Here is a 16,680-nt window from a genome sequence, read left to right as displayed (position 1 = left end):
TTTCATAGTTTGCCATTGTGAGATTTGAACTCTTGATCTTGGGGTTACAAACCCAGTACCATAACCACTTGGCTATTTAGGCCAAGCCCCTGGGCAAGTTGTACAATCTTTGTGAAAGCTGGCCATGAAGAGGTCAATGGTGGAGGCACTCACAGCCCCTTCCAATGTCATCATTCAGGTTTGGACCAGTTTCTCACACGGTTCAAGCTAGCAGCGCAACCTTGCAGTTCGGGTTAGGAGAATGCCTGTGCCTGAGCTGAGAGCACAGCATGCAGTCCAGTGGGCAAAGCTGCCGCAAATTAGTCAGGTGGTTTGAGGTGGAGGTGGAAAAGGTGTCAGGCAGCACACTAAAGTCTAGCCATCTAAGTTGTGGCCATCACTCTCTGGGATGCGTTACGGAGCCTTCAGACTTAACCAAGTGAGGTTATTAGTACACACATGCTAACCCACGCATTTCTTTCTTTCATCCTGCAGTACAACATCAGGAGCATGGAGCCTGGTGGCCTAGCTGTAGGCCTCATGGCATAGAGTGCTGAGACAAAGGAGAAGAGAGTGACAGAAGTGCCTGGCTGGACAGGAGGAGGAGCAGCACCCTCAAGAAGAAGGGGCAGCTGGGGCTCCCATGCATGCCGCTGAAGAGCCATAGGGGGCTGTCACTGATCGGTGCCCAGCTAGACCCAGGCTCTATCGACGCCACTTGACAATCCTGCAGATGCCCGAGAACCAATGTCACCAAAGATTGCGCAAGTCCAGGGAACTAGTTGGTCACATCTACCACCTGCGCAAGATTTGGTGCCATGAGGATATGGAGGGCATCCACTGCCAGTGCCGTGAAAGTGATTGCGGTGCTCAATTTCTATGCCAATGGGTCTTTTCAGGGCTCCACAGGTGACCTCGGTGGGACATCACAAGCCTCCATGCACAAATGCATCCATGGCCATATTCGCAAAAGCACATTACATTGTGCATTTTGCCTGGGATCAGGAAAGCCAGAAAGCAAGGGAGCTGGGATGTGCACAGATCTCAGGTTTCCCACAGGTGCAGAGTGCCATCAACTACACTCATGTGGCATTGATATCTCTGAGGCAACAGGCAGTCAACTAAATCAACCTCAAGGGCTTCCACTCGATGAATGTTTAGCTGGTGTGCACCCACCACAAATGCATCCTACAGGCCTGCGCACGGTTCCCAGGGAGTGTCCATGACTCCTACATTCTCAGTAGGTCTCAGATCCCTGACATCTTCCAGGGTCCACAGAGGCAGGCGAGACAGGAAAGGAGGTAAAAGAGGAGGGGGTATCGCAATATTGATCAAGGAATCAATTACAGCAGTAAGGAGGGATGACATCTTAGAAGGCTCCTCAAATGAAGCCATATGGGTGGAACTGAAAAACAAAAAAGGAGCAATCACATTGCTATGAGTGCACTATAGGCCCCCAAAGAGTCAGAGAGAAATAGAAGAGCAGATATGTAGGCAAATTTCAGAGAAGTGTAAAAATAATAGGGTAGTAATAGTGGGGGATTTCAACTTCCCCAACATCAACTGGGTTAGCCATAGTGTGATAGGTTTAGAGGGAGTGGAATTCTTAAAATGCATCCAGGAGAGCTTTTTACGCCAGTACATAGAAGGTCCTACAAGAGAGGGGGCGGTCCTGAGCTTAATTTTAGGGAAAGAAGCTGGGCAAGTAGTAGAGGTATCAGTGAGGGAGCATTTTGCAGATAGTGATCATAACTCCGTTAGATTCAAGGTTGTTATGGAAAAGGACAAGGAAGGGCCAGAAATCAGAAGTCTAAATTGGGGGAAGGCTGATTTTAATAAGATCAGATATGATTTGGCCAGAGTGAACTGGGAGCAGCGTCTTTTACGTAAATTTGTGTCAGAGCAGTGGGACTCATTCAAGAAGGAAATAGGAAGAGTGCAGGGCCAACATATTCCAGTAAAGACAAAGGGTGGGACCAACAAATCCAGGGAACTCTGGATGTTGAGGGATGTACAGAATTGGATAAAGAGAAAAAGGGAGGCTTATGGCAGATACCGAGGGCTCAAAACAGCGGAAGCCCTGGAGAAGTATAGAATGTGTAGGGGGGAAACTTAAAAAGGAAATTAGGGGAGCAAAAAGAGGGCATCAAAAAACATTGGCAGGTAAAATAAAGGAAAATCCAAAGTTATTTTACAAGTACACTGAGAGTAAGAGGATAACTGGAGAAAGAAGAGGGCCCATTAAGGACCATAATGGTAATTTGTGTGTGGAGCCGGAAGACGTAGGTAGGGTTCTAAATTAATACTTTGCATCAGTGTTCCGAAGTGAGAGGGACGACATGGGTATGGAAATCAAGCAGAAGGACTGTGATATAATTAAAGAAATTAGCATAGAAAGGGAGGAGGTTCCAAGTGGTCTGGGGGGCTTAAAAGTAGATAAATCTCCAGGCCTGGATGAAATGTATCCCAGGCTGTTGAGTGAGCCAAGGGAGGAGATAGCAGGGGCGCTAGCAATAATTTTCAATGCCTCTCTGGCCACAGGAAAGGTGCCAGAGGACTGGAGGACAGCCAATGTGGTACTGTAATTCAAGAAGGGAGGAAGGGATAAGCCAGGGAACTACAGGCCAGTCAGTCTAACCTCAGTGGTGGGGGAACTATTGGAAGCAATTTGAGGGACAGAAAGAATCTACACTTGGAGAGACAGGGATTAGTCAAGGACAGTCAGCATGGTTTTGTTAAGGGGAGGTCATGCCTGACCAATTTGACTGAATTTTTCGAAGAGGTGACTAGGTGTGTAGATGAGGGCAATGCATTTGACACAGTCTACTTGGACTTCAGCAAGGTTTTTGATAAGGTCCTGCATGGGAGACTGATAACAAAGTTAAGAGCCCATGGAATCCAAGGCAATTTGGCAAATTGGATCCAGAATTGGCTGAGTGGCAGGAAGCAGAGGGTGCTGGTCGAGGGGTGTTTTTGTGACTGGATGCCTGTGTCCAGTGGGGTTCCACAGGGATCGGTGTTGGGTCCCTTGCTGTTTGTGGTATATATAAACGATTTAGACTTGAAGGTGGGAAGGTTGATTGGTAAGTTCGCGGATGACACGAAAATTGGTGGGGTGGTAAATGGTGAGGACGATAGTCTTAGATTACAGGAGGATATGGACAGGCTGGTCAGATGGGCTAATCAGTGGCAAATGGAAATTAATCCAGATAGGTGTAAGGTGATGCACTTGGGCAGGACAAACAAGGCACGGGAATACATGATTAATGGTAGGACCCGGGAAAGTACCAAGGAGCGAGGGACCTTGATGTGCATGTCCTCCGGTCCCTTACGGTAGCAGGACAGGTAGATAAGGTGGTTAAGAAGGCATATGGGATACTTGCCTTTGTTAGCCGAGGCATAGAATAAAAGAGCAGGGAGGTTATGCTGGGACTGTATAAAAGGCTGGTTAGGCCACAGCTAGAGTATTGCGTGCAGTTCTGGAATCCGCATTATAAGAAGGATGTGATTGCACTGGAGAGAGTGCAGGGGAAATTTACCAGGATGTTGCCTGGGCTGGAGAGTTTTATTTATGAGGAGAGATTCGAAACACTGGGATTATTTTTCCTGGAGCAGAGGAGATTGAGGGGGTACCTGATTGAGATGTATAAAATTATGAGGGACATAGGTAGGGTAGACAAGAAGGAACTTTTCCCCTTGGTGGAAGGATCAATAGCCAGGGGGCATAGATTTAAGGTAGGGGCAGGAGGCTTAGAGGGGATGTGAGGAAGAATTTTTTCACCCAGAGGGTGGTGAGAACGTGGAACTCACTGCCTGAAAGGGTGGTAGGGGCAGAAAACCTCATAACGTTTAAGAAGTATTTGGACGTGCCTTGCGATGCCATGGCATAAAAGGCAATAGGCCTAGTGCTAGAAAATGGGATTAGAATAGTTAGGTACTTGTTTGACCGGCGCAGACTTGATGGGCTGAAGGGCCTTTTTCTGTGCTGTAGACTTCTATGGCTCTATGACTCTATGGCTGCAGGGTTGTCTCCTCGGGGACAAGGGCTACACGCAGAGGACATGGCTGATGACATCCATGCACCAGTCTCAGACTGCAGTGAGGCTTATGCTGCAACTTGCACCTTGGTGGAGCAAACCATCAGAATGTTGAAAATAAAGTTCCGGTGCCTGGACCGGTCTGGTGGAGCCCTGCAATATAGCCCACAGAGGATATCACACATCATTGTCGCCTGTTGCGCCCTTCACAACCTGGCGATGCAATGGGGAGAGGAGCTGGCTAAGGAGGAAATGAAGGAGCTGCAATTCTCTACCGTTGAGGAGGACGTCAATGGGGATGAGGAGGTCCTTGAAGGCAAGGATCACAGCAATGAGGCCATCGCACTGGCCAGACAAGGCTGGCGTACTCGGGAGCCCTCATACCTGCTAGGTTCATAGAGGATGATAGCATGCAGTGAGGAGACACCACAGATCCTCACCTTGCATCTGTGAACGTTTGACTCTTGTCTGACTGATGGCAGTGTACATATCCTCTGTGATAAGTCTCCTGTCATGGAGACATAGCAGATGCAGTGGGAACATGCCATAGATTCTCACATAACTTATGTGAATGCCTGACTCCTGTCTGGCTGATGGTAGCTTGCTTGTGCTCTGGGTACAGGGTCATATCATGGAGAAACTAACTTCTTCTGATCCTATGGCATCCTTCATGAACTGAACCTTCAGGACCACACTGTCATTGGGCACACATGCTGATGAAATGGGGGCCTTGCTGCATCTCAAAGGTACTGGGAGCAATCAGAGGAAATGACAGAGTTCTGTGACACTGGCCCAGATCATTCTGGCAGCAATGAGGTCTATCAAGGTACAGGCATGACTGTAGTGTCCAGTGACAGTGAAGGCACACCATCAGTGTGCTGGGGAGGTCACACAAAGAACAGGGAGGAGGCCCTGGACTGAGACATCCGCCTTTATCTTGTGCAGGTACCAGGGTTTCACATCTGAGTGACACGAACACTGCTCATCAGAACAAGGAGCCATAGGCAAGGAGACACTCTTGGGAGTTAATTTACAAAAGTGAACATTGTGTATAATTGATTAACGCCCAGGCCCAGGCTATGCAACTACATCTTTTTAACGTTCCTAACCCTGCCGCTTCATCTTGGTGCCACCCCGACATCCACAGAGGAGGTGGAGGCAGCCTGCTGACTGTTAGGCACTGTCTGTGATGACAGTAACGGGTGACCTCTGGAGAGCCGAGGCTAGGACAGCCCTGGCCTGCTTCTGGGGTCCTGCTGTGTGGCAGTGGCACCCTCCTCAGCCTGTGGAGCTAGATTGGCTGGGGCCACAGGAAGAGGGCATTTGGATGGGCCAGACACCCCCGGAGTCACCTGGTTAGATGGCTCCGGGGTATACATCTGCTCCGTATGGGTGCCCAAGGCTGGCTCCTTGAGGAGAAGGGGAAGCTGCACTGAGATCGAGCTGCCCCGCACACTCTTCTGTTGGAGGCCAACTACAGCATCAGCGATGGAGTTCGACCCATGCAGCAGTGCAGGACCAATGTCCTGAGCTAAGGTCTCCAGCACAGCTGCCATCCTATCTGTGTTGACCTCGGTGCATTGGCATGCTGGCACTATCACCTCAGACTGAAAGCATACGGACTCCTCCATCATGCCTTGCAGTCTGAGGAGTGTAGCAGACATCCGTTCCTGATCTTTCTGAGCTTGCCTTTGCAGCTCCAGCAACTGAGATATGACTGAGTCCCGAGGCTCCTCATCTGAGGGGAGGTGGTGGCTGTGGTGTAGTGGTCTTGTCACTGGACTAGTGATCTAGAGACCCAGGGTAATGCTCTGCAGTCCTGTGGTTGATGACAGATGGTGGAATTTAAATTCAATAAAAATTTGGAATTGAAAGTCTAATGATGACCATGAAACCATTGTCGTAAAAAACCCATCTGGTTCACTAATGTCTTTTAGGGAAGGAAACCTGTCATCCTCGCTTAGTCTAGCCTACATGTGACTCCAGATCCGCAGTAATGGGGTTGAATCATAATGCCCTCTGAAATGGCCTAGCAAGCACTCAGTTGTATCAAACCACTAAAAAGCCAATAAAAACTCAGCAGATTTCAGGTGTCCAGCAGCCCTATGAGCGCTGGAAACCTGGGAAGTCCCTGCTGCTGCCTGCTGTGGATCAGACAGCATGATGTGCTCACCAGATTGTGACCCCGAGGCTACTCTAAAGCTTGGTACCGCTGAGGTGTGTGTCTCTGTGCTAGTGGAGGGTGTGGGTGAGTGCTGTCACAGGTCTTCAATGTTGGTTTAGGCAGATCCCTCTTTTGAGGTGTCTTCAGGGCTTGAGTTGAGGACCTGGGTCGTGGACCTTCTCGGCTGTTTCCCAGATGTGTCTGTGAAAGCAAGGAGAGATAATTAGTGCATGCAGTGGCCTGTGAAACAGGACCGTGTGGTTGTCCGATGGATGTTGCACTGCTGGATCCTCACTCGGTTGAGCACTGCTGATCTAATCATCAGCACAGGAACGGTCCAGATCTTCGCCAGCCAACTGGACGATTTTCAAAGTCCATGAGGATCTTGATTTCAGGCTTCCCTCCACCAGTCTGCAACCTCTCCTTTTTGTTATGCGCCATCTTGTCCTGCACGAATACAGATGGAGAAAATGTAAGCAGGATGCCCTGCCAAGCCAGATGATAAGTATGCCTGGCATGTGTGGGTGGTGAGTGGTGCCATGGATGAGATGAGGACAATGAGGTGTGTGTGAGAGAGCGAATGGTGATGTCCCTTTAACTGGCAGTGAGAGAGATCCCTGTGGATGTGTGATGGGTTTGAGAGTGTGAGAGTTGAGAATGATGAGAAGAATGGCTTACCCTGCTGGAACGGAGAAGATCATTTATCCTTTTTCTGTAGTGGGTGGCAGTCCTCTTTTGCAGGACGTTGGCACTAACCACTGCTGCCAACCCCTCCCATAAAGGACTGCTGCCCTTGCATGCTGGCCTTTGTCTATATGGGTAGAGGACATCAAGGTGGGCCTCCACTGCTTCCATAGATGCTTGAGGGAGGTATCATTAAATCTGGGGGTAGCATGTTTCCCCCCTTTGGCAGCCATCAGTTCGCAGCAGTTTCCTACCCCTTGAAGAGTACGAGCTCTTTGCAGGGGTGGCTTTTAAATATGGCTCCCAGTTTACTGAAGGCCTGTGGTGACGGTGGTGTGGGCGAATGAGAGGCCACCCCCCACTGCACCACCCCCCCGCCCCCCCACACCCACCCGGCAAGTTACCTGAAATGCATGATTAATGAGGTGGAATTAGGACAAAACGGCGTGAAAAGCCTTTCACCCGCCCGCTACTGCACTTAGTGCAAATCTGGGACAATTCCACCCACTGTCTGCACTTTTGGCCTATGGTGAATAGCTTTGTAAACTGGAACTACATTTTCTGGAGTTTAAAGAACGAGAGACGATCCCATTGAAACATACAAGATTCTGAAGGGGCTTGATATGATGGATGCTAAGAGATTGTTTTCGCTCATCGGGGAATCTGAATCATGGGGCATAATCTCAGGATAACCGTTTGATAATTTAGGACTAAGATGAGGAGAAATTACTTCACTCAAAGGGTTGTGAATCTTTGGAATTCAGAGATAGCCAGGGAGGAGCCTGTGCTACGGGTGAGATAGAACTCCCCGAGGAAGCCAGTGAAGATGCCTGTAGTCTGTGGTTGTCAGCTGTGCCCAGAGTGAGAGATTTATTTAACTAAGGAGCCTGCTTAATCAAGCACTAAATCTTTCTTTTCTCTATTCCAGGTACTAGCAAGAAAAGGAGGAGGCCATCAACAAGGACCAGCTACAGCCCCATCTCCAACTCCACCTCTGAGGAGGATACACTAACATGTTGTTCATATGCACCCTCCACCAGCACAGATATACACACTCAGAGGGTGCTAGTTCTTGAGTAGGCTCGAGGTCACAATCAACTGAGCACATCACAGACACAGGTCCATAGCTGGCGAAGGAAGTGACAGCCAAGGTATCTGACACTCAGGGGACTGCTGGAGACCAGGCCCCTGCTGAGCCCCATGCAGATGACAAGCCTCTGGACTCGGCCCTAAAAGACTTGTTGGAGATGCAGGGACAGCCAGGGAAACATTGACAGAAATGCTAGAGGCCATGCGCAGACTGGACCGAAGGAAGGAGGAGTCCATCTACGTTCTGTCTGATGTCGTGGCTCCGACATGCGAGCGTTTATCTGCCTCCATGGAAAGGATGGCGGCTGCCTTGGAGACTCAGGTCCAAAAGAACACACGATTGCTGCCGGATGTGCGCTCAGACCTGCACTCCGTCGCTTTAGCTACAGGTGAGGTGCAGCATTTTTTAAACATTCGGGTATGGGTGTCACTGACTACGCCAGCATTTATTGCCCATCTCTAACTGTCCTTGAGAAGGTGTTGGTGAGCTGCTTTCTTGAATCTCTGCAGTCCATGTGGAGAAGGTACATGCACAGTGCTGTTGCATAGGCAGTTCCAGGGTTTTGACCCAGCGACAGTGAAGGAATGGTGATATATTTTCAAGTCAGGATGGTGTGTGGCTTGGAGGGAAACTTGCAGGTGGTGTTCCCATATATCTGCTGCTCTTGTCCTTCTAGGTGGTAGCAGTCATGGGTTTGGAAGGTGCTGTCTGAGGAGTCTTGGTGCATTCCTGTAGTGTGTCTGGTGGATGATACACGCTGGTACCACTGCGTTGGTGATGGAGGGAGTACATGTTTGTAGGTGGAGTGCAAATCAAGCAGGCGCCCTGGGGGTTTAATCCCAGAAGACTCCAAGGGTGCACTGCCACTCCTCCCCTCTACCAGGGGCTCCATCATCTCCAGCAAATCAAACCGAGGAGAGTGTACCTCTGCCTGCACCTGAGCAGGCAACCCTTAGCAGACCGGAGCTCACTAGGCCTTGGACCACCAGAGGACACCCGCCAAAGTCATCACAATCAACAGGACATAGCAGTCAGTAGGCTCCTCCACCTCAGATATGGATGTTAAGACTGCACCGAGACATAGCAGTAGGCAACAAAAGATTAAGAAGTTTTGAAGGCACGCAGGTGGCATGGGTGTACAACCATTGTATATAGTTTTGGCATTTGTAAATATCTGTTCACTTGTACTGTTTAGAAGGGTCCTGGATTTCATCTTGCTGCTGGTTGCTTCAATAGTCGTGGGCATTTAGGAGTTTGGATTGTGGGCCTCCATCAGGGTTCGACCATGAACTCCTATAGATTCACATCTCTCATATGATCAACATAATGATTACTCAATAATCCTACATGTACATGATTAAGCACTGGCTATTATTTGTGAATGTGCTGCCTGGCCACGCATCATGCATGCCATTACTCGCAGTTCTCCATGTTCTGACCTCTGAAAACGTGTACATTGAAGTCATTGCATCTCCTGCTACTGTTGCCCTGATGTCAGACATAGGCAGATGCCACGAGTACTAGACAGGAGTTAAATCTGCTATGTGAGTGGCAAGGAAAACTGTAGATGCAGTTTCAAGGGTGAGAGAGTGAAGCTGTACACTGACATCTTAACAGTAGAAAACCAGAGGCTACCCAATATGTCTGGAGAAAGCTGTAGTGAGCACATCCAATTGTTAATGGCCTTCCTTGGCGATTTGTCATTTTGAGCTAATATTCAGATGAAGCCTGTCAGTGGAGGCCATGGGCAAATTAAGCTTGACTGCAAGAGGAATTTCAGTGTAGGATTTAAGAGATGTTTGTGCAGGTGACTGAAGCCTTTGTCAGACCTCACATGGATATTTGTTTGGCCTACTTGTCTCCTTATCAAGGGTGGCAGTAGATCTCGCATGAAGGGTTTGCATCTCAAGTGCATGGGACATCACTGAAGGACTGGTGTTTTAGACAATGAGGAGAGAAAGAATAGAATGGGCCTATGTGCTGGACTGTGCCGAGGACTGTGACGAGGACTGTGAAGCTCTCCATGTGCAGCATCAGCAGCTCTAGCAGGTCTCCTCTGCAGGGTCCATGCAAGAAAGAAGTTTACCTTGGCTGGGGTGTCCACAATGACAATCACGGTCTAGCACTAATGCTAAGGCCATCTAGGATTGAGACTTGTCGGAGTCTCTGTGATTGGACAATCTGGAGTAGTTGCATCTCAGTCACCCATAGTGCAGGTGAGGGACTCAGTGAGTGGACTCCAAAATGATCTTGAAACTTCTCAGCATTATAAGGATGTCAATGGATATGGGTTTACATGAGGAGTGGCGATTGTGGGGGCTGGAACACAATCTTCCCTGATCAATCTGCATGGAGGAGAGATTTCGAGGGGCCAAATGGTGTTCTCATGCTGCTCCTCTGTGAACCCATCTATCTGGTTCTGCCTGAAAGAGCTCTCCTCCAGATCGGCTTTTGGGAGCAGGTGTGAGGTTGACATGAGTGCATCCCTGCCAAGGTTGGTTTTGAGATTGCTTCCAAGTTGCCATGCACACAGACTTTGTGAGAGCATGGGTAAAGACACAATTCCACTTCCATGTGCCCAAGGTCCTGGGAGGATGGAGTGCTGTGCAGGTTTTAATTTGTGCATTTGGCACCAGGGTGCTGCATATTAGCATAGTTTGGCGCATGTCAAGGATCAAACCACCAACAAGGCAGACAGTAACTAGTGCAATTTAACTCAGTTTTCCTAAATCAAGGTGCATTAGAGCAAAGTATAATGGCTGTAAGTAAAAAGAAGCTGGGGCTTTCCAGCCAGCAGAGGATAGAAAACAAAAAAGTTAAAGAAATGTGTCAGCATCTTACTCTATCTGGAATCTGGTAGCTATCAAATTGGCATGGACCCGTCTGCCATGTTGTAGCACTGCTATGACCTCTGCATGTGGCTCATCGACAACCTGGCCCATGTCAGCTCCATCCCCTTCGCCGTCCTCATTGTTGGAGGAGACATCGCGGTCCTCCATTACTTCTCCAGGTTGTGCAGGGTGCAACAGACAACAATGATGTGGGACACTCTCTGCTGGGAGTATTGGAGTGCCCCGACTGAGCAGTCCAAACATCTGAACCTCATCTTTAGGAGGCCTATGATTTGCTCAATTACGGAGCTGGTGGAGGAATGTGCATCATTGTAGCCCTCCTCAGCAGCCCTCTGCAGACGGTGAACTGGCATTATCAGCCAGGTCTCCTGGGGTATCCTTTGTCCCTGAGGAGACAGCCCTGCAATCGCTGAGGTCTTTCAAAAACCTGTGGCACCTGGGAGTGGGTCAGAATGTAGGCATCATGAGAGCTCCCTGGGAACTGAGCACAATGCAGGAGTTGCCTCCTGTAATCACATATGAGATGCACATGGAATCATTTTCTGTTATTGATGAGTGCGACTAGCTGTCGTCAGGGAGCTCTCAAGGCCATGTGTGCAGTCAATAGTGCCCTGCACTTACGGGAAACCCGAGATTGCTGCAAATCACAATGCTCTTGTAGCCTGGCTTTCAGGATCCAGGTGGAATTAGACAAAGTGATGCACTCCCCTGAACAACGCATCTGTCACCTCCATCATGCATTTGTGTGTCACTGACTGGGAGATACCACTTAGGAACACTGGAAGGAACCACTAGCAAAGAGGTTTAAGGTGGCAGGGACCTTTGATGTCACTGGCATGGGATTCCCTCCAAGTCCTTGCAGCCACAGATCATCATGGAGAAGCTGACAGATGTAAGCAACCACATTTCTGGAAATTCTAAGGCGCCTCTGGTATTGCCTTTCACTCATCTGTAGATAGCTGCCATACAGCCGTAGTTGGGCCAATGCTCACCTTTGCAGGTGATGCAGGTGAGCCTGTCTGCCAGCATCCTGGCTTTTTTGAGGCCACGCAGCCTTTTGCTGCTCAGGCCATTGTTCCTCCTGGCCCTGTGCCAACCTGTGATGAGCCTTCCTTCTCCTCAGCTGGCTGAACCAGTACCAAGGCAGGGTTGCTGGGACCCTGCATCATCTCAGCCTCAGTGGATTTGTGAACGCATTGAAGTCATAATTATAGTGAGCACATTCTTTACAAGTTTTCCCCCATCTTAGAGCCACCAAGCCAGTGCTAAGCCCTGTGCCTGGCCTTCATCTAGACATGGCATCCCCATTTCATGCCACTTCCAGGTGAAAGACATCCTGGAGGATCAGAGGTGAATGTTCTTCCCGTTCATACATAACTGCGCACGGGGACATTGCTCTTTGACCAGGGTGATGACAGCCATATGCAAGAAGCCTCCCTCTGACACTATTCTGCTTGCCTTGAGAATCTATGGCGACACCATTGCCTTGGCAACAAAGAAAGACTAACCACATGAGCCCTAGTCAGGGTTGACTATTCATCTGATGAAAGCAAAATACTGCAGATGCTGGAAATCAAAAATAGAAACAGAAAATACTGGAAAAACTCAGCAGGTCTGGTAGCATCTGTGGAGAGAGAAACAGAGTTAACATTTTGAGTGCGTATGACTCTTTTTCAGAAGTCATAAATAAGAGTCGTACAGGCTCGAAACATTAACTCTGTTTCCAGGTCCACAGATGCTACCAGGCCTGCTGAGCTTTTCCAGCATTTTCTGTTTTTATGACCATTCACCCGTGCAGATGGAGGTTTGGAGTCAAGGATTAGCTGCTGCCGACCAGCTGTGCTCCCTTGGAGGCATCCACCTCCATCCCTCCCTTTATCCCTGACTCTGACAGCAGCAGATGGCAAATGGCACAGAATGAATGGCAGCTCCAAACCTTGCTGGAACCTCAATGTTATGGGACCCATGAGTCAGGAACAAGCCTGCTGCTGTTTGGGCTTCACCACAGACAGAAAACAACTGTGCATGGTTGTCATCCAGTTGCCTCATGGTTATTAGGGTGTCCTCTTAGTTGGCCAACTGTGCTGACCTTGAAATCCACCCACCCGAATAGACCCTCTTCCCACTTCAAAATATCGCAGTTTTAAATTGATTGATTTGCATTGCCGAAAATCAGAAAATGGTGCGTGTTTGTTTTCAAACTCGCTCCACAACCTTCTACCCTCCCCGTCACCCACCAACTGCCCCCATCACCCTTGACACACCCAATATCAACATTTCTCTCCCCTCTGTTACCCTTGAACCTCCCCCCATTATCATGGACCCTATTACCATTCACCTCCGCATGCCTTCCCTCCCCTCAGGGCCAACACCCATTACCGTCCCAATGTCCACCTTGACTCCTTCTATTAAACAAGCCACCAATGTAGTACACCTTTGTGACCCACCAGCCCCCACCCATGGAAACCTTAACCCATCAGGCTATCACTTTAGACCTGCTACCCTACCACATCCAACATCCCCCCTCTGACTCTGACTGTTCCCTCCTCTGCCCAGCACCCTCAGGTCAGACCCCAGGACCCCAAACTCTAGGACCGGCTGTCGCCAACCATCCTTGCCCATAAAACCCCCACCCCCAGCCAGCCACAGGAGCCCCAGATCCAACAAGAAACGCCTTTCTTTCCACCCAATGTCGCTGCACCCTTGCATCCACTCACTGCCTCCCTCCTTCCCCAGACACTCTCCCCTCTCCTTCCTCAGTCTCCCAATTCCATCCTTCACCTACCTCCCATGTCCAAACTCCACTCTACTCTTCCACCCTACACCTGCCTCCCAATTCCAGCCTCCGCTCCACCTTTCCATCCTAACCCCCTCCACCCTTTGCCTGCCTCCTATGTCCAGCTTCCACTCCACCCTACACCCCCAATTCCAGCGTTTGCCTCCCGTTTCCTGCCTTTGCGCAGCTTTTGCTACCGGCACCCAATATGAGTCAAGTTATGAACATCCCCAAAAAGGTGAAAACAGTGTCTGCTGACCTCAAAGTCATGGTAGAAGTGAAGCTCACCAGGTGCATACCACTTATATACAGTCGGAAAAGTGAGCAGTCTAATTTTTCGCTGGCAGGGAAATTAATTTGGATGGGTAACTTAATTCTGGCGAGGTAACATTTTAGTGAACATGCTCAAACATGCAGAAAGGCTTCCCAACATTGTTCATCAGGAAGCTCCACCCACCTTTAAGCTGCTATTAAAATTCCAAGAACAGAATTCCTACAGTTCATCCCAAAATCAGGGAACTGATTTTTGGCCTCATGCCAAATTAGGCTCCCCTGCCCACTGCTGGTGGGACTGGAAGATTCTGCCCATTGTTTCCGCTGATGAGGGTATCGAAAACACGGGGACATAGTCTCGGAATTAGGGGCCAATCAGTTCAGACTGACATGAAGATAAATTAATTCACCAGTCCTCTACCCCAAAGGTTTATGAATGTTCAGTCATTGAATATATTTAAGGCTGGGATAGATATATTTTTGGTCTTTCAGTTAATCAAGGGATATGGGGAATGAGCGGGAAAGTAGAGTTAAAGCCTAAGGTCAGCCATGATCGTATTGAATGGCGGAGCAGACTTGATCGGCCACATGGTCTACTCCTGCTCCTATTTTTTGTGTTCTTGTGGGATGTTGGCATTTAAATTGTGGCATCACCAGCTCTTTTTAGGCATTTCAAAGTGCAAGATGCATGTTAAACTGACCTTAAAAGCAAAGAAGTGGTTTGTGTACGCTTCACCAAATAAAAATCTTGAACCAGCATCCGTGTAATTCAAAAAAATCTGTAAGTAAGTAATTAAATTGTGTAAATGTTTGTTCAAAGGCATATGAATAATTGTCAAGCTTCATAATAATACATAAGAGCCAAATATTTAATATATATGACTTCACAAAATAAACGTTTAAAATAACACTATCACCATCAACAAATGTTTGGCAAACCCTATTTGCTTACAAATGTATGTTGTAAATAAACAATTTGCATTTATATAGTGGCTTTATTTGAAGTTGCTTCGCAAAGGCGATCAAATAATAGATACTGAGCCAAAGAAGGAATATTAGGAAGGGTGAACAAAAGCTTGGTAAAAGAGATGGCTGTTGAGGATGGTCTGGAAAGAGGAGAGGTGCCCGAACAGACAGGTGTAGGGAAAGAATTCCAAACAATGTGGCCAAAACAGCTAAAGGACACTCAGGCCTAGGATAACAGGAGAGTGGGAAGGCAGAAGAATTATGATGGGTTAGGGTAGAGAACGCAGGCAAAATACTCAAGAGGGAGAAATTAAAATTGGCTTGATTACATGAACAGAAAGGAAGTAGACAAGAGAAAAAAGCCTGATCGTGGGATTAGGAAAATAATAAAGGAGATTGAAGTACTGGGCTCAGCAACTCTCTCTTCTCCCTAACAGCACTGTGGGTGTACCTACATCACATGGACTGCAGTAGTTCAAGAAGGTGGCTCACCACCACCTTCTCAACGGCAATTAGGAATGGACAATAAATGCTGGTCTAGCGTTCCATAAAAGAATTTTTTAAAAATTGCATGTAAATGAATCACGTCAAAACTTATCATTCTGTCAAATGCATGCGATGTCCATGTGAAAAAACACATACAGCTTTTTTTCCTCTATAAATAGAAAAGGTTTGTCAAAAACAATTTCAAATTGAAATGGCTTGTTCATTCCAGCAAACTATCACTATGACTCCATTAGGAATCCAATGAAATGTCTCCAAATTCTGCCAAAACCCAGATATATAAGGCCCTCAGTTTACGTGGAAGTTTCTGTAGACTTGTTTGGAGCTGGAGCATCTGTTCACCCAAATCAAAGCGCTGATACAAAAGAGATTCCCTCGAGTGGAGGAATCTAGTTTAATTGTGGAAGCTCATATGCTGGGGGAGAAAAGGCATACTGGCCACCTAAAGAGTAGAAGTGAGTCCAGGCTGGGATTGTGTAAGCGCCATTATGAATTTTAAAAGCTTTTGTAACTGCAGCCATCTCACAAAGGGAACCTGTGGAGGCAATGATAAGTGCTTTCCAGCACTGGGGGTGCCCAACAATCTCAGGGTATGTTCAAGTTTCATCAGATTTTCTAGCACTTTTGGGACAATGAGTACTTACGATGTGTTACGAATAACACAGGAAATGCAAATAAGGTGCCTTCACCCTTATCCCACACTCCAACAGGATTAGTGCTGAAGGGCATTAGTAGACCAGCACAAATGTCAGCATCACATTGGATGACAATTTGAGGTCTTTACAAGAGCAGTAAACAAAGCTAGAATTTCTACTCAAGTGAAAACCCCCTAGGCGAGTACATCTTCTATTCATGCTGGTATCTCAGCACTAGGATGAGGAAGCACCATTAACTATTTTGAACAAAAACAGAATTACCTGGAAAAACTCAGCAGGTCTGGCAGCATCGGCGGAGAAGAAAAGAGTTGACGTTTCGAGTCCTCAAAACGTCAACTCTTTTCTTCTCCGCCGATGCTGCCAGACCTGCTGAGTTTTTCCAGGTAATTCTGTTTTTGTTTTGGATTTCCAGCATCCGCAGTTTTTTTGTTGTTATTAACTATTTTGAGATGCTTAAAGAGATTATACTAGAGAAATATATAGGAGACAAAGGTCCTAGTGGAAGGATAAATAAGACAAAAAGCACTTTAAAGCGGAAGATAGGTTACTATTATATCCAAAAAAACTAACAAAAACAAAGTGACGAGAGCAAGGGTCAAAATGCAAGATGCAGGCTACAAAATGTGGTTGCTTAGTTACAGTGCAATGGATGCCATTTCAGTGCCAGAATGATGTCTGGGACATGCACACATATTTTGG

General features: G+C 47.8%; 1 protein-coding gene across 1 annotated transcript in view; it reads right to left on the bottom strand.

Annotated features, from left to right (window-relative positions):
- Positions 1-16,680, bottom strand: part of LOC121276728 (solute carrier family 28 member 3-like) — a 227,953-nt gene that overhangs the window by 155,300 nt on the left and 55,973 nt on the right. The window contains exon 4 of the mRNA XM_041185272.1: positions 14,557-14,634. Coding sequence (XP_041041206.1) covers positions 14,557-14,634 — 78 coding nt within the window. The remainder of the gene's footprint in view (positions 1-14,556; positions 14,635-16,680) is intronic.

The sequence above is a fragment of the Carcharodon carcharias genome, chromosome 4 (assembly GCF_017639515.1).
Source record: "Carcharodon carcharias isolate sCarCar2 chromosome 4, sCarCar2.pri, whole genome shotgun sequence".
NCBI classification, from domain to species: Eukaryota; Metazoa; Chordata; class Chondrichthyes; order Lamniformes; family Lamnidae; genus Carcharodon; species Carcharodon carcharias.
This window is presented reverse-complemented; position numbering and strand designations above follow the sequence as displayed.